This window comes from Pyrgilauda ruficollis, unplaced genomic scaffold (genome assembly GCF_017590135.1).
Source record: "Pyrgilauda ruficollis isolate IOZ18807 unplaced genomic scaffold, ASM1759013v1 scaffold6, whole genome shotgun sequence".
Lineage (NCBI taxonomy): Eukaryota > Metazoa > Chordata > Aves > Passeriformes > Passeridae > Pyrgilauda > Pyrgilauda ruficollis.
This window is the reverse complement of record NW_024527710.1, coordinates 14,013,288-14,039,985: the sequence shown is the minus strand read 5'-3', so window position 1 is coordinate 14,039,985 and position 26,698 is coordinate 14,013,288. Positions and strand designations below refer to the sequence as shown.

At 40.8% G+C, this 26,698-nt stretch overlaps 2 protein-coding genes across 3 annotated transcripts; one reads left to right on the top strand and one right to left on the bottom strand.

The window, feature by feature from the left end:
* Positions 1–513: 513 nt before the first annotated feature.
* On the bottom strand, positions 514–21,188 carry LOC121362225 (protein zyg-11 homolog B). Of its 2 annotated transcripts, none has more exons than XM_041483556.1 (14): positions 20,344–21,188; positions 14,591–14,756; positions 11,485–12,239; positions 9,316–9,456; positions 7,929–8,105; positions 7,702–7,766; positions 7,047–7,146; positions 6,916–6,966; positions 6,215–6,376; positions 6,061–6,108; positions 5,234–5,431; positions 5,089–5,141; positions 4,769–4,866; positions 514–2,517 (listed from the first exon to the last, which is right to left on the bottom strand). In XM_041483556.1, exons 1-14 carry the CDS (start codon positions 20,617–20,619, stop codon positions 2,327–2,329), a joined length of 2,481 nt encoding a protein of 826 aa, XP_041339490.1. In that variant the 5' UTR covers positions 20,620–21,188; the 3' UTR covers positions 514–2,326. The 2 variants fall into 2 exon arrangements, with proteins under 2 accessions (XP_041339490.1, XP_041339491.1); XM_041483557.1 differs by lacking the exon at positions 20,344–21,188 and adding an exon at positions 18,608–18,625.
* Positions 21,189–23,245: 2,057 nt separating this feature from the next.
* On the top strand, positions 23,246–25,124 carry LOC121362228 (cytochrome c oxidase assembly factor 7). Its single transcript, XM_041483559.1, has 3 exons — positions 23,246–23,498; positions 23,575–23,715; positions 24,534–25,124. Exons 1-3 carry the CDS (start codon positions 23,393–23,395, stop codon positions 24,980–24,982), a joined length of 696 nt encoding a protein of 231 aa, XP_041339493.1. The 5' UTR covers positions 23,246–23,392; the 3' UTR covers positions 24,983–25,124.
* The last annotated feature ends 1,574 nt before the right edge of the window (positions 25,125–26,698 follow it).

Genomic DNA, 26,698 nt, shown 5'->3' with positions numbered 1-26,698 from the left:
CCACAGTTTCACTTGTGCCAAAAGTGTGTGGGAACCTTACCAAATTATACACATACAAATTTTCTAAGTAAAGATCTGCAAAGGTAAAGCAGAGTCAGGATTTTCAGCCTTCACAAAAGATGGCAATTGCTACAGGTGGAACACAAAGTTTGAAAGTTGCTTCCAGAATTATTCCACCCTAGCAGAAACTTCTGAAGTTGCACAGGAGTGTGAAGAGACCTTTCTACAAGTGGCATACACAAAGAGATATAGTGCACTTATACCTTGTAGGCATGCAGAGTTTTCAGCTTTAAAGAGTTCTGCTCACTGATTGCCTGAAGAGTGGGACAGCAAAAGAAAATGGGCATTTAGCATCTCTGAGCTTGCTGGTTGCAGAACTTAATGAAGTGACACGTCTCTCATCTGGCCTGATGTCAGCATCACCCTTGCATTTTGTGCTGCAAGGAGTAATTTTTTTTCAGTTAAGTTGCTTCAGCAAATTCTCCTGTTATTAGGAAAAGACAGCACTGCAAGGAGAGTTGTCATCTTTATTTTAAAATCTTGTAGCAATTGATTTATATTCATTCTATTGACACCAATTTTGACAAGTTTTGTGTTTCATTTAATGTAAAGGAAATTCCATAGCAGACATCTTAGAAGGGTGGTGGGTAAAAGCCTGTAGGCTGTTTTTAATTTTTAAACCACCTTCATAATTCAAAGCTACAGCCAGCTGAATTTCTGTTGGAATGGAGAAAACTTTATATAACCAGATCCACAGATTAAAATGATGCCAGCCAAAATTATACTCTAGTACAAAAAACAATTACACAACACTGATTAAATTACTGGATCAGTACCTTCTGAGGTTGCTGAAATACATATTAATTAGGTTATTGAAGATTAGAGGTGGTGTTTTTATGTGAAGGATGGGAGTTGGGAGGGAAAGGATTTAAAAATAGTAAAATACAGTCATCATGAAGAAGCCATTTCTGCTGGTAAGCTACCAAACATAAGTTTTCTTTTTAAATTCAATTACCCAGTATTTACAGAAGAGTCTCTGAATATCAATCAGTTGCCATGGAAATATGGAGACTAAGCAGATAAACAAAAACAACACCTGAAATTAAATTGAATTTGAATGGACATGCAGTTTGCTTCCATCACTTGCATTCTATCAGGCATCTGTACATTGTGCAATATGTTTCATTCAACACATGGTTTGAAACCCAAAGGTAACCAAGAAAGAAATAAGTTGTTACAATTAGCATCTTTATGTAAAATTTCGTACTCCACAAAACAATGCAATTGACACAGGGCTTACACAGAACATTGGGTGATACTTTGCACTCACTGTGATGGCTTGGAAATATAATTCACTGCACAATACTCACAGAATATTTACAGAAAATGAAAGCAATCATTAGTCTCTTATAAATAAGGTGACCAAATATCCCAGCCTTCTATGAATACATGCAACCCCCTCCATGATGAAGTCATGTCAGGTTTTTGCTCTAATAAGCCTTCTCCTATCCCCATGAGTATTCTAAAAACAAAAGAAAGATATCACACACAACCAAAAGTAGTCACACAACAACAAAACCCCATTCTTGTTATAAAATTTAAATTCTCAAACATCCTTTTAGTACTATCTCATTTTAGTTCTGTTTCTATTGTTTTACTTCAATGGGTTTCCCCTTTCCCTGAATGTGATGCTGGTCCCCACCTTGACAGGAGCAGGGAGGACTCTGGAGAAATGAACTGTAAAAAGGCATCATCCCAGCAGCAAGGAAAACAAAAGAACATGGCTTGCAGGCAAAGGAAAAGGAAGCTGAAGACCCCATTTGTGTCTAGAGGGGTGAAGAGACAATGGACATTTTGGTCGCCTTAGTTACAAGTCTCTCTGTCACCTGCATGCATGGACTTTTGTTTTAGTCTGTAAGTGTTGATCTCACAACCACACACAGTTTTATTCAAACACCAAACTGGTGAACAGTGTTATGAACAGCAATCACAAGGATGGAACAGCCTTTTCTCTCAGAAGTCACAAAACAAGATACTCCTTGAAGTCTTCTTTCCAGCTGTGCACATGGATCTGTACAAGTCCCATCTCCTGGTAGCCAGCACTAACCTGCAGGCATGACCAGCTCAAGCTGTGACCCTTTACAAGTTGTGTACGAGGTTGCCATTAAAGGTGACGTTCAGCAAGGTTACCACACATGGTTTGGGTACCACAGTTACCAGCAAATCACTTTAATGGTGACCAATATATTATAAGTTACTCCAACTACACACATATCAGAGAGGATTATTACAAAGACAATACTTTACACTCCTCTACCTGCAGCTTTCAGTTTGGTTTGGTTTGTTGCTGTTTTCTACACGGTGGTGGTCTCCCATGGCGCATAATGTGTTTTTCTAAACTATCCAGGATGGCAACAGCAATCCTTTGGACATGGGGATCAGTGTGGACATTTTCCTTGATGTTGTACAGATGCTGCAAACCACCTTCTTCAATTAACATGCTGCAGTATCTGGCGGCTGTAATAGGATTATAAAAAGGGAATTAAAACCAGGATTATCTAGGGTAAAGGTAGGAGATACTGTAAACACTGATTCAAATCCACTTTTGTCTCCAGGCAGTATTTAAGACACTCCCTAAAGTGTCCACAGAAGTGCATGAGTACTTTAACTGACAACACAACAGAGTTATTTGGACAGGACTCCAGCTGTAATCAGGTCTCTTACCAGTCTGTCTCAGCTGACTGGAAAGTGCCCTGCAATATGCACAGTATTCTCTCTTCCCCCAGCTCCTCTACAGGCATTTAAAGTGCAGAAGAAATGGGAATCAAAAGCACTATAGTGTCTGTGAACATCCAGGTAATAACAGCCCCTTTCCCAAAAACCTTGGTACAGAACAGTTACCAAAAAAAGGTACCAGATATACCACATCATTTACGGAGGCCTCCAGGCTTGGAGAGAAAATACAAACTAGTTCCTTCCAATAGTTTGCTAAATATATTGATGGTGGCCTCTCATTAATTATAAGTTGCTACAAATGTCTTTCCAGTGCTTTTTCCACTTACATTCTGGAATTCAGCAAGTTGAAATCACACCCCCATCAGCTGCAGCATTATTAAGTGCAGGGAACAGCTATAAAAAGAGCTGTAGGGTGAATGTAATGTGCAAGCTCCAGAAGTTGTTTTGGAAAGGTCAGGACGACTGTAATGCAATCCACAGGGCATTACCTCAGACAGGCCCAATTTCACCATTCATCTCAGTGATGCAACACCAGATTTGTTTTAATGCTGATGTTGAGCATTTCTCTGGGGATCACATTTACTGTGGCACTACAAATATTTTAGTTAGGTTACCTCACTGAGGGGACTATGACATAGACAAACAGCAGCAGAATAAAAAAAAATATAAAAAATTTTACACCAATTACTTCTAGACTACTTTACACAGTAATCTATAAGAGGAGGTCAAATTAAAAAGCATCTCCTCTCCAGGACTACTAAAAGCTTTCTTGGTACCAAGCACCAAAAGCTGAAGATTTTCCTTCCAAATATTTCAGAATTAAACACTTTTTCCCCCACAGTAGGTTATTATATTTGCTACCAAACATTTGGTTTCTCTGCAACTCTGTCCAGAAGCTTCTGGCATCAACTACCATCAGAACGAAACGAATTCTGTCTTGGTCTCAAATCAGGAGTAGGCCAATACAAACCTCATGTTAAAAATTTAAATGTGAGGGCAAACAAAATACCAAAAATAAATAGAACAAATAGGACAACATAAAGTTAACAGGACTGAGGCACAAAGAGAAATTACAGGGCCTTATTTGTAATCTGTTATCCAGATCTGACCAGTAAAACAATTCTGTCAGAACTGTCTGACTTCATCATGAAAAATCTCACAGATTTCTGGACAGTACCCTAGGAACAGTGGCATATTTATGAGCTCTATGAAGGGCAGCAAAACAGTATTATGTGTGCAGTTATATATTATGTGATGTTATTGGTCCTGAATAGATGCCTTGTCACTGCAGAAATACAGATTTATGGGACAGGGATAAACAAGCCTAGATATGCTGCCATCAAGGAGATTAAAACCTGGCACAGAAAACACTTTAAATACTTTAGAAGAAATCGGCTTTATATAGATATATTCATGCCAAAACTTTCTGTCAAAAAAAACCCCAACATTAAAAGCCAGGAAGGTTTGTCCCCTCCTACACTTAGGTATGGTTGGGGGATTTATCTCCTTTTCCCAACAATTGTGCATTACATCAGATGCTCTCAAATCATTCTACTTCTCATTTCTCAGATGGGAAAGAGAGGTTAAGAAAGTGACACTTATGTCACAGCAAGTTGCTGCAAAAAGGCAATTAGAGATGAGGAATAACGATAGCTTCTGTTCCCATAGTAAGACACTGCTAACTGCCACGGTCATTGCTCTTAATTTAAAAGGAATTTGTTGCCTAGCATTAATATTTTCATATTCTATTTGAATAAAAACACATGTGCAAGCAAAAAATGTAGTTAAATCCTAACAAATCCATATTTTGGAATTAACACTATGCATTCAACAGTAATATTTCAGTTAATAGAAGAGATGTAAGGAACTTTTACTACTCTCTTTTTCTGCCCCATTCAGTCAAGCCCCAAATGTAGTTTCTCCAGAGGATTAGGAGTGAATACCCCAGAAATTCTTATTTTTCCCACTTCATGCTAGTGAATAACATACCAAAAAATAAGAATTTTAAGGGTAATATTCTCTCAATACATACGATTTTTGCTGCAGACATGCTGCATGGCCCACACTGCCCATAACTGGACACCAGGTGTCATGAAACAGCCAAGTAGTGGGAAAAATGGATTGAAAGACCTATTAAAAAAAAAATGAAACAGTTATTTGCTTTATTACTAGACACTATTACTTCAGAGGTCATATGTGTGTTCATTCAGCCACATGCTAACTACAGGAGACATCGATAAATGTTAAGAGGCTGGTCTGCTGCATCTAAATCTCATTTAAGACAACTACCTGCAAGTAGTGGTGTGCTTTTTTCCCCCCAAACTCTTGATCACAAGATAAGACAGTAGTTACCTGTAAGCCACCATTTCACATTCTGGGGTTGGCCAATTCAAAATGGCAGTATGCTGTAAAACAGAACCAAGAACATTGATTGTTAAATACAAACATTGAAAAAAAATAGAAAAGACTGTGATAAAATTCACCATTATTTCTGTACCAGCTGTTCAAGGAGAGATGTCCTCTGGCTGCGACTTAATGTCCAGGCTTGCTCTCCTCGAGATATCAGATGAGCAATAATCCCTGCTGCAAAGTAGCTGACTTCCACCTCCACACTGTGCAGCAATTTGCTGATGTGGTCTATGAAGTCCTTCCACATTAATTCAGAATGGAGTTCTTTCACTTCAGCTATGTTATTCTGGAATGGGGAAATAAATAATAAAAAAAAAGAGAAAATGTCAACAGAAAGAAGATGGTGTGAGGGAGACAAACACAAACTTGAGCTATATTGTGTGAGTAGACACAGGTAAACACTCAGATGAGATCTCTGTACATCAGTGACCACCACCTGCCAAAATACTACTTTAGCTTTAGGAAATTTTTCCAGTCTATGCAGGAATTTGCATCAAAACAAAGAGGTTTTCTCCTAAGTGATTTTATGCCATTAACATTTAGATTACACTAAATCAAAGACAATTTTTAACATTCTCAAGCCCAATTTCAAAAAATTTCAGCAGCACAAAATTTTGCATTCTGCTGACTTTCAACCTACGTTTTGCATTTGGACCCATGTGAAGCCTCACTCACCTTTCTGAAAAGCTCTTTTTATTTACTCTAACCATCAATTTCAATATAACTTTTGAAGAAACACAAAACAGTCCAAAAACATGTCAACTGCAAATAATACACACTATAAGGATTAAAGAACGTAAAAAATATTAGGATATGAAAAACTGATTTTTCAGATTAACATAGCATAAAAAAAAATCCTTTCAAAATAAAATGTTAAAAGTATATATTTCAGACTGTTTTTCTTTTTCGTCTCACCAGAAGTCCAAGAACTTTCTGTTGGATGGATGATTCAGATGGAAAAGACTGTGGATAGAGGAAACAAAAACAAATAAACGTTTATACTTATTATTGAAACAGCTTTAATTATAAACCTGTGCTGCTAATCCACCACCAAGCCCCCCTTCCTCACCTCTAAGACTCTCATGAAAAGTTCTAGCCCTTGGTTTTCAATAAAGTGCCGACACGTTGTTGGAGATTCATCTGTGAGGTTCCAAAGTGCACTCAATGTGAACTTGAGGGTGGTATCTACAAGATTCTGATTTGTTTTCTGTTTAACTATTTGTAGAAGTTGCTGGGGGGAAAAAAAAACCATCAAAATATCAACATATGTATTAACTCCTCTGCTTTTTCTACACTAAGTGGGCAATGCATAGCTGTCATTTATACACAGAGTAAAGATATACATGCTTAGAGTCAAACTATACAAAATAAACTGGCTATTAAACCTTTTACCTCTGCTCTGAACATGGTAGCCTGCTAAAGGAATTCCTTGTTTCCACAGTAATTACATTTGTAGGGGTATTACAGATGGCACAAAGCCACCCACAGAACTCTGAACCTTTACAGCAGTATTTACTTCACATATTCTCATTCTGAGCATCTTTCATCTTAAACAATGAATTTCAAATCAAGATATGTCTTGCTATTTTACTTTGCATTAATTGTGTCAAGTCTTTCCACTATGGCTTACCTTCTAAATAATTTTCACAGAAAATTTACATGTTAATATGTTCTTAGAATTTTATCTCCTTATGTTTACTTTGTATCTTCAGGAATACTGCTGGTATGAACAGCTGGAGAGGATGGGATGGCAGGAGACCATCTACTTACCCTAACAATGAAGAGTTCTGCACCAAGTTGAGCTGTTTGCTCTGTTGAAAGCTGTAAACAAACAAAAGCAAATCAACATTATTTTAGACTTTAGAAATGTTATCCTATTATCTCAAAGCTTAATTCCATACCTTTGCAGCAAGAATGGAAATTATGGCTACAGCCATCCTTTGCATGTTTTGATCTTCATGATTGCACAGCCACTGCATAACAAGTTTGGCTGCTTCAAACCTGGAAGTTAAAAAACATAATTTTCATAAGTCTCATAAGTGACAATAAAAGAAAGATGTACACAGACAACAGAAGTATACTTCATACCATGAAAAGTAGAAAGACACAGTGAAACTGGAAGTACTGACTTAGGGTCTCTTACTTCTAATTAGGTATCAGAGTGCACAGGAAGTGCTTCCAAAGAAGGAAGAAAAATTTGGCACAATCTTCTGAAACAGCAGACCATCACATTTCAAAGTATTTGGGCAAAACATTTCAGTAGAAAAATGTCTGCAAAAAGCAACCCTACAGAAATGCTGACGTCTGTTAGGTGGAATCAAGGATAGACCCATCCAGGTGAAGTTAAAAAACTCCGGTACAACAGAGGATTTTTTCAGACCTACACTCAATGGTATATACATATATATGGGTCAACAGACCTAAAACACTATAGGCCAGATAAACTCAGCACACTGGAATGATTTAAACTGAGCAAAACTGGGGCCAGAAACAAAGCTTCTGAACAAAAATATTCTGCAATGCTACAACTCATTTCAACTGACATCTAAAGCTTACCTGTTAAATGGGACATCCTGAAGGATTCTGTCACTGCATAGTGAAAGAAGGCAATTCTTTTGCAGCTGTGAGAAATGAAAAATAATTGTTCATTAGAAACACACAAATTTCAGAACACTTTCTTGCTATGAACATATTTCCACGAGGTGCTGGGATGTGGAGAAACCTTTAGCTGAGACCCACAAGACAGAGGACAGCACAGAAATCAGAGAGGTTTTGCCTTGTACCTGCTGATGATTTGGGAAGTGCTCCATGGCCTTGAGGAGCAGGTGAGTGACGTCTGCCAGGAGCCGCACGGGCATCCCGGCCGCCAGGTCCTGCTTGGTGAGGTTGAAGACGCAGGCGCTCGCCGCCAGCTGCACGGGCAGGTTCAGGGGGTGGTTCCTCATGCCGATCACCACCAGCTGCAGCACAAGGTGGGCCCACGTTAGCTGCTCGCACATTTGCACACAGACCCCAAGAACAATCTGCCTCCTGCTCGAGGCCACAACAATGACTCACAGCACCCAATTTCTGCCTCCCTTGCACTTGAGTGAGAAATCCATCTGGTGTGATTTGAATTCTCAAGGAGTAACATTTCCTTCTGCTCAGCGATTCAAAGCTGGCAACTTCTACTGCTCCGAGTCCTTTTGCACAGCTTGTAGCAACCTCTCAAAGAAGAGGCTGCACAGATTGCAAGAAATTCCTAGAAAGAGCCAGGTTGGGATAAAATCACCAAACCCTTTCAGAGGTGAATGAAGCAGGACAGAGTTTCTGCAGTGCAATGATAATGATGTAGTGCCTTGTTTGGTGATGAGCCATTTGCAATCACATCCTGAGCTGCTAGGTCAGGAAGGATTTTTTGCAGCTTTGTCCTGAATGATGTTTTTGGCTACGTATGTTAATTGTGATCTCACCAAATAAACACTTAATATTTCTTGTTGTCTTGACTGACAACGTCTTTTTGATATTGATGCCAGCAAATTTAAGGCCACTTGTTCAACATCAAACAGAATAAGAAAAATAAAAACCACGTGTCCTACTGGTGCCTCCTTTTCGGATCCCTACAAAACTTAAACCACCTCTGATGTTCTAGACATGGAAAGCCAATGCCCAGAATGGATTTCTAAGGAAGCTCCTGGGCTCCAGGTTACAGCCCCATACAGAACAATAACAATATCCATTCACCCATTACCCTACTGGAGAGTGACAGTAGAGAAACTGTCACTGAATTCTTTCCTTATTATTACTGCTTTATGAGCATCAGCAGAAGGCACTGCTGTGTCTGGTGAATAAGAGTAGACACACCTTTGATTAGAACCCAAACAGATACGATCTAATGACAGAATTCAGCATCTGAAGAATATTTCATATCATAATCAAAGGTACGTGAAAAAATTAATTTACACGCTACTAAATTTAGATAATTTCTGTTAGTAGAGAACAATTTTGCCTAATATAAAACACTACAGGGCATCTTCTACATCACTCATGTTTAAATAGTTCTTTTTTTTTATTTAACATTACAATTTTAATCTTAAAAAACACAACCAAAAAGGTAAAAATCTTATAAACTAATTTATACCAGACTTTTGGGGATGAGCTCAGGAAAAACCATCAAAACTATTATTTTACCTTTAAAATTTCAGGCTTAGTTTTTTCCATGACATGTGTCAGGCTGAATAAATGAAAGAGTGCTTCTCTCACAAAGAAGGCCCGTTCACTGTACCGCTTCAGTGCTTCTGAAATCTGAGTTTCATTTGCTTCTCCTGACACCTGTGAACACAGAAATAATATTTAGTTCAAGATGTCAGCATTTTACTTTCAAAATTTTGTTCTCAAAAATTGCAAAGCTGCAGTTTCAAAGACAGTGATTTGGCCAAGTCCTTCAGTAAGCAAATGATTGCCAGCCTGCTCTGGTTTCCATTTAATGATATTTTCTGTTTATAACTGTAAATTGTGTAACTGGTTTGTTCCTCAGTCCTACTATTTAATGAATCATTGCTGCAATCACTGTTTTTTAAAATTCTTAGGGCAGAATGCAGAACTTGTTCTACTTAACATGGCACATACAAAAAAAGCAAAATGTTCATATATGAAGAGTCACATTCTGTGCATCCTGTATTGTATACAGGCATATTTTTATCAAACTTCTGATATCAGGAATATATTACAGCCTTGAGAGAACTGATATCATCTTGGATTTTGTTTTATATTCTCCACTGATTAGAAGAAGGCAACCCTGTTTACTGACATGTTGTACAGCCAATTATACCCTACATGAAAAATTTCCACTTGGTTTCATGTTCTTAACTATAATATCTGCCCAGTGTTCATAATCAAATTTCACAGGGCTGCTGTAAAGACAGTAATATTTTACCTCTGCTGTTTCCATGAGTTCTGTGTCTTGTTTACTCTTTAGCAGTATCTAGACTAAGCAGTTGAATATTTCAGTAGAGTTACTAATGGATTTAGGTCACAAAAAAAAAAGGAAATAAAACCAATCATAGCCTGCAGTCTCTTCTTGACAATTATGCCTTAAAAAAAAAAAAAAGGAATGCAAACTGCGTTTTGCTAACCGCAGTGCCACAAGTCCATTGTGACTTTCACATTACTAGAACCTTCTTCCTTCCTGCCTTTTCATGGCACAGACAATTCAATGAAACAAGTATTCTGAACAGCAAGGATTACATTGTATTATTTTACACCAAACATGAGGTATAACCTCCTGGTGCTGGATGTCATCATACCAAAGGGGAACTTGCTTTCTCTGTGAATTTCAACATTGAGACACTTGCTATCAGCTGTGACAACTAAGCACTCAAGAGACCCGGCCCTTAACAACTATCAAACGTTTCAGGGGGAAAAAATACAAAATTGTGTAGCTGTGTTACTCCACTTGCCTACAACAAGAGCATTCTGAATTTTAAAACTGAAGTGGAAAACTAGACTTGCACAGGAGACAGACTAAACTATGGACACATTAGGCTCTCTTCCTCATTCCCTCTGCAGCTTCCATCATCCTCAAGACACAGCAGAAAGGAAAACTCAGTGTCAAAGATGATATACCATTGACATGTCTAAAACAACTTTTTTTTTTAATTAATTCTGACCTGCTTATTCTCCAATAACTGCCTTCAGATTTTACACAACAGGGAATGATGTCTTGTTGCCTGGCTCTAAAAGATAAATAAATGCACTTCAGAAAACATCATCTCATCCTAAAGGGGCTAAGTAATTGAGGATTTGTGAAGTCTTTCATCCTAAGTTATTGCTTCTTCAACACCAGAAGACCTTTCAAGATAGGCAGAAATATTGTAAGAGGAAATAGCAGTGGTGATGGAGCACAACAGCAGCTGAGTGATTCAGCTTTATTGTATCTGCCGTGTTAATCATGAACTGCTCAAAGCTTATGCAAATTCTACCTCCACTCCTTACACATTGCTGACTTATGCCAGATACTGTCTGGAAGCCAGGGAATATTATCCCACTAAGTGACTTCAGACAAGACAAAGTTCAGCTCTCTTAGATGTGGAAAATCAAGATCGAAGGTTCACTGAAAAGGCACAGAAAACAGATGCCTCTTTCAAGTATATGCAGTATACATACAGTATCATGTAAATTTAGCAGCTTGCGTCAAAATTAAGCAGGAATTTCACCTAAAGCCAGTAATTATAATAAACAGTTTAAATAAATTAACCTACAACCTCCTTCTAAAACACACACATACATTTGTTACAAACAATTAGCTCTATTTTCCCTGCACATTGTATTTTTTCAGTGAAATTAATTCCCCCACTTAACCTTCAGGTTTCCTTCTCCCGTTAAGAACTCTGAGTAGCCGGCATCAGTAGCTAGCAGTCCTACAAACTGCATCGTGGGCCGCTGCAGAATGAATGCTTGTACAGCTTTATCTGTGACATGTTTTCTTCCAGAAATGTCCAAAGACACAAGGTTAGGCAAGATATCTTTCTGTTCCAGTAAACGAAGAGCTATGTCCGACGTGAACTGTTTGTCATCCGAAATATCAAGGTGATTCAGGTATTTTAGTTCTCTTATAACATCCAGAATCTGGGTTGTGGTCATTTTCAAGCATTTCAGGTGGTGCATGGTCAAAGACTTGAGCCGGTCTTTGCAGGTGAGGAGTGCTGTTATGTCAGTGACGGAGGTGTTGGATATATCCAGACTTTCCAACCTGGGAAGTGAAGCAACATCTGCCAAGTCCTCGTTGTAGAACAGCACGTTGGTGATGCTCAACGCGCGGAGCCCGGAGAGCTGACTGAAACACCTCTCGTAGGGGTCTTCCAGAGAAAGAGTCAGTGAGTTCAGCACCAGGCACTGCAGATTCTGCTGGATCCACTTATTGCTGCCCAGTCCACTGATAATGTCTGTGATTGTTATATCTGCATTGACCCCCGTGGCATCCAGCTCCACCAGCTTGTGATGGCAGAAGGCTTTGCGGAAAGCCACGGCTGAGATTTTGGCTTTGCGGATGCAGGCTCGCTTCAGGCGCATCTGGTTGCCTCGGAAGATGCCCACGGTCCCATCGTTCAGAAGCCCTGTGGGAAAACAGCATCAGTGCTTGGCTCCAGTTTTACACACCACCACTTTGAGATTAAGAACCCAAAGGGTACGAAGTGTTGGCAGAGAAAATTAATTACAAAGTAGTTTGACTTGGATCGTCACGCCACCGATCCCAAAATCTTATATTTGCGATTCCACTTTGAAAATTATGAGGTCGTGTTTGGAAAATTCCAGGTTTAAGAATAGGACAGATAAATAAGAAGCAGTAAATGCACGTCACCTGTTTAGTTCAGAAAATGGAACACAAAATAAATAAAATATGGGTATGATTCAAAAACAATTAGACTGCTGCCCTCATTTGCTGTATTTTTCTCACTGAACTGGTTAGAAGTGTGCTAAAAGCAGAATTTCAAAATTTCTGAGTGCAACTCTCCTCTGGCCACAGTTCCACTAACCTCAAGATTGCACCACCTATCAATGACTTGTTCTCATCTTGATTTAACTACATAATCTAGCATTTGACTGAATTCATAAGTAGGATCAATACTAAATTAAGCTAATTAAGTTCTATATGAAGAAGGTAGGAGTGTTGCTCAGAAACAAGCTGAATGTGAGAAAGAAAGCTAAGAAGTGATTCAAAGAATAGAACAAAGAGGGCAAGGAAAGGGTGGGAAGGAGAAAAAGACAGCAATGAGAAAAAGAAAAAGCAACAATCTTGTTTAGTATCTTTTTACTCTGTAGAAAGAATGCATAAGTAGCTTTTTCTTGCAAGACACTGGCAACATCCTAACTGAAACAATACATTGAGTTCCCTGAATTATCAAAAATGCATTGACTATACAAATATGAAATCTTGGTGACTTATCAAGAGAAGGATTACGAAAAGCCATGTGAAGGGTACAGTTGCACAAGCATCCACACAAAAGGAGTAGGAAGAACATGTCCTAGTTTTGCTCCTACAGGGTTATAAATGTCAACACTCCTAGCTTTTAATCTCCTATCTTCACACATACTTAACACAGAAAATGAAAGAAAAATGCAATATATTTGAATAATAACATCATTGCCACTACAGTTTGGATTTAAGTCATGGGCTAGTAATTGCCTCTGTGACAATAGCAAATATAAAGATTTGCAGACCTTTCTAAGGAGCAAATGCTTCAGGCACTTCTGACGAAGTAGTCAGAGGAATACTTTCCTCTTTTGCATGGAAAGCAAAAATATGGGATGAAACAACTGGTACGGAGCAGAAAAAGTAAAAGCAATAAATATAATTACAGTTTGGTTAAAGTATCGCTAAATTACTTCTTAATTTTTGCTAATATCTTCATTTAAGGACCAAAGCTCTCTCCCTAGCCTACCTTAGCCACACTGTATTTACCTGCCACACACTTTTTTCCATCCTGCATTCTCTGTGTTTGTGGTATTTTGGTGTCTGGAAGTGTCTTCACCACTTCCAGCACTGGTAGTAAGTTCCTGGCAATTCAGTTTTCTTGAATCTGATTTCTTGGGAGTACTCTAAATAACTCCTTATCAGAAAGTAGTGCATATTAAAGATTACCCTTTTTTTAATGAGCTTGTCTATTTTAGGACCATTCCTTCTGTTACCTCTGACCAGAACAACTTGAAAAAACCATTACTTGCCCAGTAAGACCCAAATAAAATCTGCACCTATAGGATAGGGTGTTTGGTCTGTTTACAGTAATTTTTCTAGTGTCACGTCTCATTTTTTAACAAAAGTCTCCAGCATCACAAGGAACAGGTCTCTTATCTCTACTCTAGCACAATTTATACCTTTACTTTTTCATGATAAGAAATTTTATTATACTAATTTTATCATGCTTAAAGCAAGCAACCAAGATGGAAGCCCTATCCTCAGAGAAATGTTGACAGAGACCCAGTAAGCCAGAACACAAAATGTAGGACTACCATAAGCCGTTTATACCACTCTAAAACTGAGGGCTTTGAAACAAATAATTCCATGTCAATAAAAGTGTTAAAAGAGATGAGAAACTGTTTTAATGAATCAAAAGGTTACTTTTTAACTTAATCACAGGAGCACACAGTAAAAAAATCAATTAAATGCGTGCTAGAAGTAGTAGAATTTTTTTTTTCTCAAATCATTGAAAGAAGATTGAAGAATGTTCAAATAAATGGACAGTAAATTCATAAACCAAGACTAAGAACTTCCTATTTAGAACTATGTGGCAATGCAAAGCTCAGCTGAAACTGTGTAAAGCAAAAATAACAAAAATTCTCTATTAAGGGATTACAGAACACAGTTTAACAGCTGCAGCAGCAGATTCTACTAGAAAATATAGCAGAACTGCAATGTCACATTCCAGGGAAATAAGTTCACCACTGACCCACAAATGATTGTCTTTACCATGAAATGCCATCGTCTGCAGCAGTCGATCAGCCACCTCTTGAGGGAACATTCCTGGCTCCTGCAAGCAAAATGTTCCATCTTGCCTTTCTGTGCAGAACTTCTCTAGGTTGGCAGTCAGGAAATTCAAACAGATATCAAGTAAAGAATATGGAGAAGCTTCCTCCTGTCATATGTAAAACACAATGAAACAAAGGAGATTAGTCAAGTCATTCTTTCTATGAACCTTCCATTACTCTGTAATGTCTTTTTTGTTAGTCTGGCAAATATTACAGGAGGAGATGTCTCTCTCAGAGCCCCACAAAGTCAGGTCACACAATGAACAACTGGCCAAACCGACGGGAGCCTCCCTCCCCAGTCACCCCTAGAACCACATCCAGTCACGTCTGCTGTGCTTTCAACCCTACTTGTGTTCCCAGAGGAAGAAATGCAATTGCTGAAAAATAATTTTAATTTATAAAGTCTACTGGGAACTAATCAATCAAGAGAGACTGAAAGAAGATTTAAAAATCAAATTATACTTCTGGATTTAAAATATTGGTTTTAATCTTTCATTTAAGTCAATGCATATTAGAAGTCTATTACCAACCTACATAAGAAATGCAGATCCTACAGATAAATTGCATATATAGGAGCAATTTTTGATACTGAAAAGGGCAGCTAGAGCTTCACATCAAAAAGTGAAACAAAAAAAGAACTGGTTTAATTCCAAATCCTGTGCAGCAATAAACTAACATCTATTACAGTAATCCTTTTGCTCCTTCCAGGCACTCTGCACCTGGAAATCATCTATAGCAGAAGTCTGGGTACAAAAGACAAGGCAGAATATAAACTTGATCTTTTGCCTCAGAGTTTGAGGTTGTACACTGATACATGAAAATCTCAAAGGGTTTTTTTATTCCATGTCTAATAATAACCCACTGTTTGCAGGCACACAGATTAACCAACATAAAGAATGACTCCCAGCACTGTGAATCATCCCCAGCACCACACAAAAGAAGGCCGAGTGACTGGTACATACTCCCCCAGACAATATTGAAAATAACAGCATCAACTGTTGTCAGATCTCATCTGCAGGAAAAATAGTAGCTTCCCTTTTATACAGAAAGTTCTGGATAATTTCACCTTTCTTTCTCAGCTCATTTAACTTCTGTTGCTTCGCTTGCCTAACACGCTGATCACAGGAGTACTGAAATATGTTAAAGGGTATAGAGAAGAAATATAAATAAGGTTACAGAGATAAGTCTTCTAAAATAACGTTCACATATTTGAGGACTGGGAGGTACCACATTAGGGCAAAGATGGAATGGAGTCTATCTTTAATGAATCATGTATTAACAACAATTAGAGACTGCAGTTTAATAGATCCTGAAGACTTAAGTACAGGCTTGGGAAATAAAATCACCAAATTATTCAAGTGCAAGTTCTTTCTGCAGCTTTTGACATGCAACTTTTATTCCTTTAACTCAGTTTTGCTAAGTGCTTAAGTTTCATTATTTTTAAGCTTTATTATTACATTGTATTGTTACCAAAAAAAAAAGTTACTTTGTGATGCAACTTGCTCCCATACCAGGAAACGGCAATTTTGGCTGCCCCCAATCATAAAATGATAAGAAAACAAAGGACAGAATTTGGAATTGTGAATTTGTTTTGTTTCTTCTTGTTTCTTTGTAGTGTGTAATCACGCTTGACTATTTTAACATAATACATGTTTTTATATGAGATGGGAAAATTTCCTGTCAAACTTGAAATCAATACATATACCCAAGGTTTCTATGACAGCTGATGAATCAAAGAAAAATCAGAATCTTTACTCAAAGGTGTATAAAAATCATTCCCACTGAAGCAAAGACATCCACATCCATTAGATTTTGTGTTTCTAATTTGATGCTCAAAGATGACAAAATCGGAATACTGTCTCTCTTCATTCCTCCTGGAACTGTTCCTTCCTGTCTGCCAGAAAAGCTGAAACACTTTGATGTATCAGTGAACAAACTCCAATGAGAATTTTTAGCCCTGTAGATAGGCCACTGGCATATGACTCAGAAAACTATTTTTCCAACCAGTACCTCTGAGTGGCCAATCTGTCCTCTGGAAATGCAAGTTTAATTTTTACATAATCCCTCTGGAAGTTCATGCAGGGCATCTCCATACAATCAAGGAACAAAAAGCACAAGCAGGGATGAACTACACTTGCAAACAATAAAGTTCTGGTTTTATTAACTCCACTCATTCCCATTATAGGAGCCATTTGTAATATTTCTTCAAGTTGCTGACAAAAGGCTGAGGAAACACCCCTGACAAAGGCTCCTGAGGTAACCTGGGCAGACAGGCAAAATGTTTTTATCTGTGTCTAATAAAGTCCTCTGACAAGCATCCTAAAAATAATTTCCTGGACTGCCTGCTACTGAAATAGAAAACTTAAATGCAGTCTAGAAGCCTTTATTGTGAGCTGGAGGCATCCCTTTTCTCACTCCTCTACACTCCAAGACAATATTGCCCAGTTAAAGTTGTATTTAAGCTCTTACAAGGTCAGAATTTAAGTGGTTCATTTCTCTAGCTCTGCTTTTGAATGTCAGGTTGAAGACAAACCTGCCATTTGTTTTCTGATCACTTTCTGTCTAATGAGACACTATAAATGTATGTCAACCATAGCAGAGCACTTTAATTTTTTTTATTATTTAATAAACATCACCCAGCAGTTTTTGAGAGAACTTCCATTATGCTATTTTACTTTTTCATAGTCATCTTAATTATCTGATACTTCAATTACCCTCACAGTTTCTTTCATTATATCAAATTAATTGAGTAGCCAGGAAACAAATATAAAAATTAATTCCCCAAACCACAGAATTATGAATTATATGATGCAAGCTGGGGTGCCTTCATTAACTAAAACATATATTATGAGAGTAATGTGACACATCTAAAACCCGGCTAGCTTGTGGAATAGCATAAGAAGTTGAATAATTGCATTTAGATGGGCTTTTAAAGGCTTATTTAAATTAATTATTTAAAAAAAAAAAAAAAAGTTTTAAAGTGAGAAATATAATCAAGGCAAACCAAAAGTGTGCAGGGGGATGGGGTAAACTGCCTGGCTAGTGGCCTCTAACAGTAATCCAATCCAGAGGTGAACTGAAATGCAAAACCAGCTTCAACTTGATGTTACCAGCTCAGCTTCGAGCTCACGCCAGTTGGAAAGGTTCTCCCAAAGAACATTATCCTCCACATTTTCTTTTGAGAATTCCATGAATCAGCTTTAAATACCACTAGAATATACTCAACACATATTTCAAAGTGCAGTTAAAAAGCAAAAAGAACTTAAGGGGGCACATTAAAGCACTGGGAATAAGTTAAAGAATCTTAAGGCAAACATTATAAATCCAGTTTATAGTGGCTGAGTGTGGGTATCAAAATAAAATCCTGTTCCTTTGGGGAAGCATCACCAGGCTTATGTAACAATAACTAAAGAAAAATAAGAAACAGGTATAACTGCTGTTTTCTCTCAGTCATTACAACCTAGCCCAGCAAAAAAAAAAAAAGAAAAAAGAAAAAAAATCCACTGTTGTGTGGGCCTTTCTCACTCAGGCTCTGTCTCCCAGACTCATTAAAAATCAAATCTTTTTGCCATCAGTAGTGTTTTGTTTTGGCTGGTTCTTGCTCCCCCTCAATAAATCAGTATGTAACACTGGAAGACAAATACCAATTTCATCTCTAACAGAGCCACGTCTGTGATGTGCTCTGTTAGAGATGAAATTTTACACCCAACTGCAGACCCAGTATGACAAGCCCCAAAGATGCCAAGTCTCTGTAAGCCAGGCCCACCTGCTTTTCCCTCTCTCAAGTCTCAAAGGATGAGATGGGTACAGGGTTAAGGACTTTTCAATTTGTGGTGGTCATTTCTCTCAAAACATTAACAGGAAAATAAGAGGTAATTTAGAGCCTCAGTTACGGTGTTGGATGTACCATGTTTTCCAGCTGTTTTCCACCTCTCCACAGCCCCAAAGCTTTACTTACTTTCTTAAAATGAACATTCTTAAAACAATTAAGAAATAGCAACTCAAGCACCAGCCATCAAAATTCTTCTGAGTGCTAATAGAGGAAAGGCAGAGAAAAAGAAACAGTTTCATGATTTATGCTACTAAGAAAGCTTTATAATTATCCTATTTAAATTAAGTTAAATGGAATTAAACAGAAGTAGGTGATTTATTAGCCAGACTCAAGGAAGGATTATGCTCAAAAACTCCAATTTAATGTTAACTATTCTGGCACAAGAGGTGGGAAGGTGGGAACATAGAGATTAAAGCTGCTACTGATACAAAGTCAGCAGTGATCACAAGAGGTCTAAAATTAAATAGTGCCCCATTAGAACGACATAGTAGGCCACATATTTCAAGATTAATATCAAGAACTTCAGATACGAGTTCACCAATTAGAAATTATAGAGAGTGGAACCAGAGTGGTGTGCTGAGCCGCAAAAAAACAGGGTGAAGCAGCCAAAGAAGGAAGGACTAAGTCACTTTCAGGACACTCAGGAGATCTCATAGGGCTATTTATGTTAAGATATACCTGCACTGAAACTGCATTTCAGTTTAAAGGTAACAGCTACTAGAATACTCTGGGGATGAAAAGCACATTGGGAATAGGACATAAACCCAGCTTTTTTTAGCCTCGAAGATCAAAAGGTGAGAGATACAAATGCCACCTATAAATAAATACAGCACAATATATATAAACTATAGACAGGGAAAAAAAGCCATTATAGAGAAGCACACTGCCAGCACAGCAACAAAGGTATGCAGAAATGCCATGAACTGGAAGTTTTGCCATAAATTTAGACACCAGTATATAGTTAAGCAATGAAATTCTACCCTAGTTTACTGATTAGAAGAGCAGGCACAAAATGTACCTACTTCAATAACAATGACACATAACTTTATTAGGGGATTGACTGAAATTAGGCTTTTAATGACAAGGGATGAGACTAGATTGCTCAGGAAGCTCCTGCTAGTCCTTGAAAAGCAAATATGCACACTCATGTCTGGAGCAGAGGAGCAATCCAAACAGCTCCCATATGTTCTGCTCCGGCCTGTGTGGAGCAGGGAAAGGCTGCTCCTTTGGCAGCTCCGCGCTCCAAGAGCTCAGGGAGGCCCACGCACCGTGCCTTGGCACGGCTTCCTCCGGACAGACCCTGAACAAAGCAATTCCCAGTGGGAAGGTGCTGCTGTGGGGCTGGTGGAGGCAGGGGCCGGAGGAGGCACAGGCGGCTGGGCTGTGCAGAGCCGGGCTGTGCCCTCACGCCGGCCGGCCGAGAGGCTCTGCCCGGGCGGCTGCGGGTGCTCGGCCGCGCACGGAGCTGTGAGGGGCCGGTCAGGGCGGCGGGTCTAGCCCGGCCGTCATCGCCCTCCCGGCGCCCTGGGGACACCCGGACACACCGAGCCGGGATCGAGCCTCCCTCCCTGCCGTCCGCCGGGTCCCGAGCGCCCTTTTACATAACGGGCGGCAGCGCCGCGGTTACACAACGAACGGCGGGGCTGCCCCGGCCCGGCCGCGGTACCGGCGGGAGGGAGAGGAGTGGGCTCGGCCTGAACCCCTCAGCCGGGTTTGCGCCGCCGCCATGGCGGCCCCTTCCCCGGGGTCACCTCCGCTACCTGCGCCGGGTCCGGCACCCCGGGACTGCAGGAGAACAGCTCCCCTTCCCTTCCCGCCTCCCTCCTTCCCCCCGTCCCTGCCCGCCACCGCCATCCCCTCACCATCGCGGCGCTGGGTGCCGCCGGCGAGCGCCCCGCCAGCCGGTCCCGTCGCTGGGCTCCTTCTCTTTTCGTTTTTTTTTCTTTCCCTCCCTCCCTTCCCCCGTATTTACCCCTCCGACCTGGAAGTGAATGTTGACTCAGCCGGCCGGGGAACCCGCCTCCCTTAAAGGGGCTGCGCCAGCACAGGTTCGTGCCGTGCTCGGGGAGCGGAGCCTCAACACTCGCGTTTAAGGCTCGAAGTGTGGGGAGAAGGGGCCATTGCGCAGCAAAGAGCATCGGCCTCTCTTGCTACGAGTGTGTGGGACCTTTTCTTCGGCATGGTTGCTCCGGTAGTGGAGCCGGGACCCGAGAACTCTGAGGCGCCCGTCAGCGCCCGGCTGGAGCGGGTGAGCCGCAGCTCTGTGGCCCTCCCGCGGCCATGAACTGGCGTCAGCTTCACGCTTCGTGCTCTCAAGCCTCGGCAATTTAAGTGTTTCCTGCACAAACTGGTTTATTCTGGTAATATGAATAATAACCTACACCAGAGAAGAGGTTCTGCCTCCTGCTTTGGAGGGGAGCTTTGCTGTAAGCAAAAACCATTCCGTACAAAGTAATTTCAGGTTTCACATAACAGTAGTAGTGAAGAAAGCCTGTCTTACAACCAATACATACAATGTACTGTTGGTCAGGAGAATACAGTTATTTCTTGTTTCAGGATACAAAGTAAAGAGTGATACAAGTACCCTATCCAAATAAAGTGAATTAGAATACAGAATTTATGTAAAAGAATTGCTGATTCTACATGCAGAAGCTTTGGATAGCTGTTGTTTGCAAACCAGCAAGACACATAAATAAATATTAAGGAACAATTGCTAAAATTATTTATGTTTCTGTCTTTACAAGACGGCAAAAGAGTCCATAAATACTATGAAACACAGTTTTACCAGTTTAAGGACTGCATAACAAAGGTCAGTTATAGTTCCAATTCTTTAGATTAGACTGCTAATGTAGAGAAAATAAATTACATGCTCAGGATCTGACAGCACAGAGTTAAGAATCTTCAAGTTCTGAATTTAACCACTTAAAAACCTAATCTGCTTAGAAGAAACAACTTATATAATTATGGACACAGATATTAGCTTAGATAAGGAAGCAGCTCATACTATTAATCTTAGTCCATTACCTGTTTCTTGCACTTCATAATATCTTTGCAAGATTCCAGACTGTCCATTCAATGGCTCTTAAATTCACTGATTCACTCTGACCTATCACCAGATGTCTTGTTTTCCGAATTTATGATAGGAACTGGGTTCAGGCAGTGGAAACTTTCAGTGACAGCCTGACCCCCTGCTCCCAGTGCCTGTTCTTAGCCTGCCTCCCTGTACTCAGGAATCCACTCCTGGTATGGAGCAGCCATATGGTTGAGTTGGCACAGCTCAACATCGGCATCAGAAACTGCAAAGACAAAATCCCAGCAAGAGCAGACCCTTCAAGGACTTAAACTAATGAACTCAAGGAATTGCTACTGAGCCTATGCAAACTGAAATGTTTTCAAAGCTGGATTTCCAGAGAAACAGTACTGCTGGTACAAAAGCAGTTCATCTTCTAAAGGCCCTATCCAGAATGGAGATTGACCCAAACATTCTCAGACTGCAGCCAGCATTGGCCAAGCAGTGTGTATCTTCTTCCTGCAGTCTCACACACATGGCAGTGGGTTTTGGTCAATATGTGTTGAAAACAAGACTTTAGCTGCACATGGAAAATATGTTTTAACATCAAACCAAATTTTTAAATCTGAAAAGTTTTAAGGAAATACTTTAGAAAGTGTAACTGGTGTTTCAACTACGCACCTGGCAGGGTTTGCTGCCAGTCCAGCTGGTGATGGTGGTTGGTCAAAATTAGCTCTAGCCCTTAATAAAGGATAAGGCTTCTTTCTATGGGAGACTCTGCAGAGGATTTAACTGAGGTGTATTTATTCCAGAAACTTGACAAGCTGGTGTTATTCTACTTAAATAATTTGGGACAAAGCATTTGCAAATATTGCAAATATTCTTTGAAATTTATTTTAGCTCAAACTCAGATTGATTTTAAGCAATTCATCACACAGATTTCTAATGTGCTACTTTACTCACAGAAAATTCAGTTTGTGCTCAGAATTGCTGGAATTGGATAGTGTGCCATGTTTTCTGTAAGTATTCTATTATCACATTTGGGTTAAATTAATCCATAATGTTGTGGGTGCCCATCCCTGGAAGTGTTCGAGGCCAGGCTGGATGGGGCTTTGAGCAACCTGGGATAATGGAAGGTATCCCTGCCCATGGCAGGGGGATGGATTGAGATGGTATTTAATGTCCCTTCCCTCCCCATGGTGTCCCCACCCAAACTATTCTGTGATTCTCAGATCCAGGAGAAGCAGGGTTCATTGTGTGTTAAGTGCTTACCCGTTTCTGGGTGTTCCCAGTGCCCCAGCACTGCCTGCTCAGTGCAGGTTCCAGTACTTCAAAAAGCACCTGTGAGAGCTTTTATGGTACCACAGAAAGGAGTGGTGGCTGGGAGCGACTCTCACAGCAGCACCTCTGTTCTAAAACGGATTTGGAAATTATTGAGCTGTTACTCCAGACAAAAGCATACAGGAGGCAGGCTGAGGAATAGGAAAGCAGCCGGGCTTCTAGGCCATGCAGAGCGCAATTAATGTACTGCCATGTCTCAGTCTATGGGTTGTGCTGAATCAGACCTTGGGAATACGCATCCGGTAGCGCAAAACTCTGAAAGTAAAGTTCTAACAATGTGTTATCGCTTAAAACTGCTGAACCGTCAGAGTTCCCGATGACCGCGGGAGCACACAGGAGGAACCGTAACGAGAGGAGCTGAGGGAAGGTGAGCGAAGAGAAGCTGGGGAAGAGACGGGGGGAGTGACCGGAGGAGTGGCCGCAGGGGCCGGAGGCGGAGCCGGTGCGGGCGGTCGGAGGCGGAGACGAGTGCGGCCGGGGGAGGGAAGGGGCGGTACCGAATCGAGCGCTCGGCGCTCCCGGGAGGCGCCGCTGCGATCGCGCCGTGACCCAGCGCGGCCATGGCCGGCTTCATCGACTTCGCGGACGAGGAGGAGGTGCGGGCGTACCTGGAGAACCTGCACGTGGAGTACAGCTACCAGTGCTTCAAGGAGAAGGACCCGGACGGTAAGGCCCCGCCGCCGCCCCCCGCCCGCCGCCGCGGGGCCGGCGGGAGGCTCAGCCCGTGCCCCGTGCCTTGCAGGCTGCCAGCGCTTCGCCGATTACCTGGACGCCGTGAAGAAGGACTTCGTGGCGGCGGCGCGGGTGCTGCGCGACAACTGCGAGGTGCACGGGCACAGCGAGAGCTGCTACAAACTGGGCGCCTACCAGGCCCTCGGCAAAGGTGGGCAGGGGGGTTCTGGCGCTCGGGCCGCAGGTGGCTCCGCCGCCTCCCCGGGCAACCTGTTCCGAGTGCTGGCCACCCTCACATCTGCCTGTCCTCCTGACCTTGAGGGAGCAGAGCAACTACCTGTCCCGCCCCTTTCATGGTCACCTCATAAAAGTTGGGGGAGGATGGAAAACCTGAAATTGCTTCCTTCTGAAAAATCAGCTGTATGTTAACTGTGTATTATTTTTTTATAATTACAACTGTTTAACAGGTACGTACAACCAGTGCTCAGCGTTGCTGCATATTCAGTTCACAGTATTTCTTCTTGTCAGACAGAAGAAAGAAAGTAACAAAGAAGGAAACTCACAGACTAGTAACATGCATACCTTAGTAGTCCCCAAGTCTGTTCAAAATAAATTTGCTGGCACAGTAATGGAAAATAAATTAGTCAGAGATCTTCCAAATGAAAGTACTAGTAAGGAACAATATTATTACTGTAGTTCAAAACTAGTAACAGTCTTGGTGTAAGTATACTGGCAAAATAATACTTGCTAGTGTTAAGATATTAAATCCGTGGATGTAGTAGTGGAAAGAGTGTTTTGTGGGTCTGGGTTATTTTTTGGTTACCAGTGCTGTTGATTACTGGTGAGTGGAGGAGAGTTTTCTAAGTCAAAGATGTTTGTCACTGAGACAACAGTAATGTCTCTGAGGTCCTAAATGTTGACTGTAATATCTAAAGTGGTGGATGCTGTATTTCCGGTGGGAAGCATTCTGCCAAGCAGAAAGCTCCCAGCTGTTTTAACATGTCCTCACAGTAATGTCTTGACTGACAGGTGGACTCAACCCAGATTTGAAAGCTGCCTACAAATCTTTCATCAAGTCATGTGAGAAAGGTGGGAAGAAGTCACCAAATGCATGTCACAGCGCTGGGCTGCTGGCCCAGGACGGGAGAGCCAACAATGATCAGCCTGACCCTGTTGCTGCTAGAGACTATTACACAAAAGCCTGTGATAGCAATTTTGCTCCCAGCTGCTTCAACCTGAGTGTGATATACCTGCAGGGAGCACCTGGGGTCCCCAAGGACATGAGCCATGCCTTGAAGTACTCACTGAAAGGCTGTGAGCTGGGGCACGTGTGGGCTTGTGCCAACGCCAGCCGCATGTACAAACTGGGAGATGGCGTTGAGAAGAATGATGCCAAGGCAGAGGATCTGAAAAACAGGGCAAAACAGTTGCATAAAGAACAGAAAGAAGCTGCAAGTTCCCTAACATTTGGGGAGTAAAACTGGCAGTTGCAGATATTAAGACTGGTTTTTAAATGGCAAGTGAACTTGTTATTTAAATTGTGAGCGTACAGTTTTCATTTAAATAAATATCCTGTATTTGGATGTGCAAATAAAATTATATTTTTGCGGATACAAGAAATTATTATCTCTGCTGTGCATTTCTATGTTTTTGAACACACAAGTTCTTGAGTGGGTTTTGCTTAGATCCTTCCCTTCTTATTAAGGAAGCCAAAAACTTGTGGTCTTTTGGGAGTTTTCCCTCATGGTTTCAAGCACAAAGGATCTATTTTGTGTCCAATGCTTCAATATCCAGGCTTGTGCTCTGACCAGTTCTAACACACACAAAAACCACAACTGCAGGTAATCCCAGCTTGGGCAGTCTGAACTGTTCCATCTCTCACAAGCATTTTCAGGACTTTGATAGCTGCACCCTTGTGCAGATATCTAAGGCATGGATATTCATCTGTAATTCCGTAGGTCTAGGCCAGTTCCTCACTCCCTTAATTCCTCCAGTTGCCAACTGGTTTGTGACTCTGTATCTGCCTGTCATATGTGTCTGAGTGCTGCAGGCTGCTCTCCCAACACATGATTGCCCCTTACTTGATCACACACAAATCGTTTCACCTTCCTGCTAGCTTCTGGAACATTATGTTCTATTTTTTCTAGTTGAGATTTAGGGAACAAGGTGCTAACTCATCCTGGACTCAAATCCATAACCTATATATATGCAAACTGTAGCTAAACATGCAGATTCTGAAACAGCTGTTTAAATAAGCAGGGCAGTGTTTGTAAATGTATTTGTGCACTGACAGGATCCTTTGTAATTTTGGTGTGTGTAAACATATGTGACAGTTGTGGTGTATATGTTTTTGCTGTAAATTTACTACTCCGAACCTAAATCCTCTGGCTCTAGACTAAATAAAGATACAAACTTCACTGTTGAAATAAGTGAAGTGGGATTAAAAGCAACATTACTTTGGCTGTGGCCACAAGTGAAAGCAGAGTTGTTGGAATCTCACTGCATGCATGAATTAAAGCAGTTCTTCCAATTTAACAGAGTTCTTGGGAAGGATGTTTGCTGCTGGAACAGAAACCCGAGCTGCACAGCACAGCAGTGACACAGGCACCCTGTAACAACAGATGGCAGTGTATGAAAACTGCACACTGGTGTGGCTCTGGTGCAGCCTGGAAAAAAAACAAACAGCAGTGGCAAAATCAGAGTAATTTTTTCTGTTAACAGGTATTACTTTTTGGCAGTTCAAAAAGGTGAAGCTCTTAGAGGAACACTCTTTGCCTGATTTTTTGCTAGGTACTCTTCTGAGCATTTGTTTCACATGGGAAAGGTCAGTAAATGCTACCTCTGTGGAGTGTTAACACTAGTAATAAAACAATTTGGAATCCGTGTGTTCTGGAGTAGGCAATTACAGGTGGGTCAAGGCACTGGAGAATTGAGTGATATTTTAAGCCCTGTAATGCTCACTGCCACAGAATGCCTTGTTCAGATCCTCAGCCCAAGCACTAGAGCAGTTTTCTTCCAGCAGGACTAATGACTGTCAGTGATCCTCCCAGAAACTTCCAATCAACACAGCAAACAGACACCAGAGAACATCCCCAGTAGAGTGATGCTCACTGTGGATAATTAAAGCCACATATAAAGTGCATGTTGTGGGGAGTTTTTTTTGTAGCACTCGAGAACTCACAGACTTTCAGAGC

Excerpts from the sequence above, each read along its gene's own strand:
- LOC121362225 (XM_041483556.1), bottom strand. The coding sequence starts at position 20,619 with ATGCTCTTTGCTGCGCAATGGCCCCTTCTCCCCACACTTCGAGCCTTA. Across the intron at positions 12,240-14,590 it reads GCAGACGATGGCATTTCATG|GGCTTCTGAACGATGGGACC; the intron begins GTAAAGACAATC and ends GTTTTCCCACAG. Across the intron at positions 5,432-6,060 it reads AGAAAGTTCTTGGACTTCTG|AATAACATAGCTGAAGTGAA; the intron begins GTGAGACGAAAA and ends TCCCCATTCCAG.
- LOC121362228 (XM_041483559.1), top strand. The coding sequence starts at position 23,393 with ATGGCCGGCTTCATCGACTTCGCGGACGAGGAGGAGGTGCGGGCGTAC. Across the intron at positions 23,499-23,574 it reads CAAGGAGAAGGACCCGGACG|GCTGCCAGCGCTTCGCCGAT; the intron begins GTAAGGCCCCGC and ends CGTGCCTTGCAG. Across the intron at positions 23,716-24,533 it reads CTACCAGGCCCTCGGCAAAG|GTGGACTCAACCCAGATTTG; the intron begins GTGGGCAGGGGG and ends CTTGACTGACAG.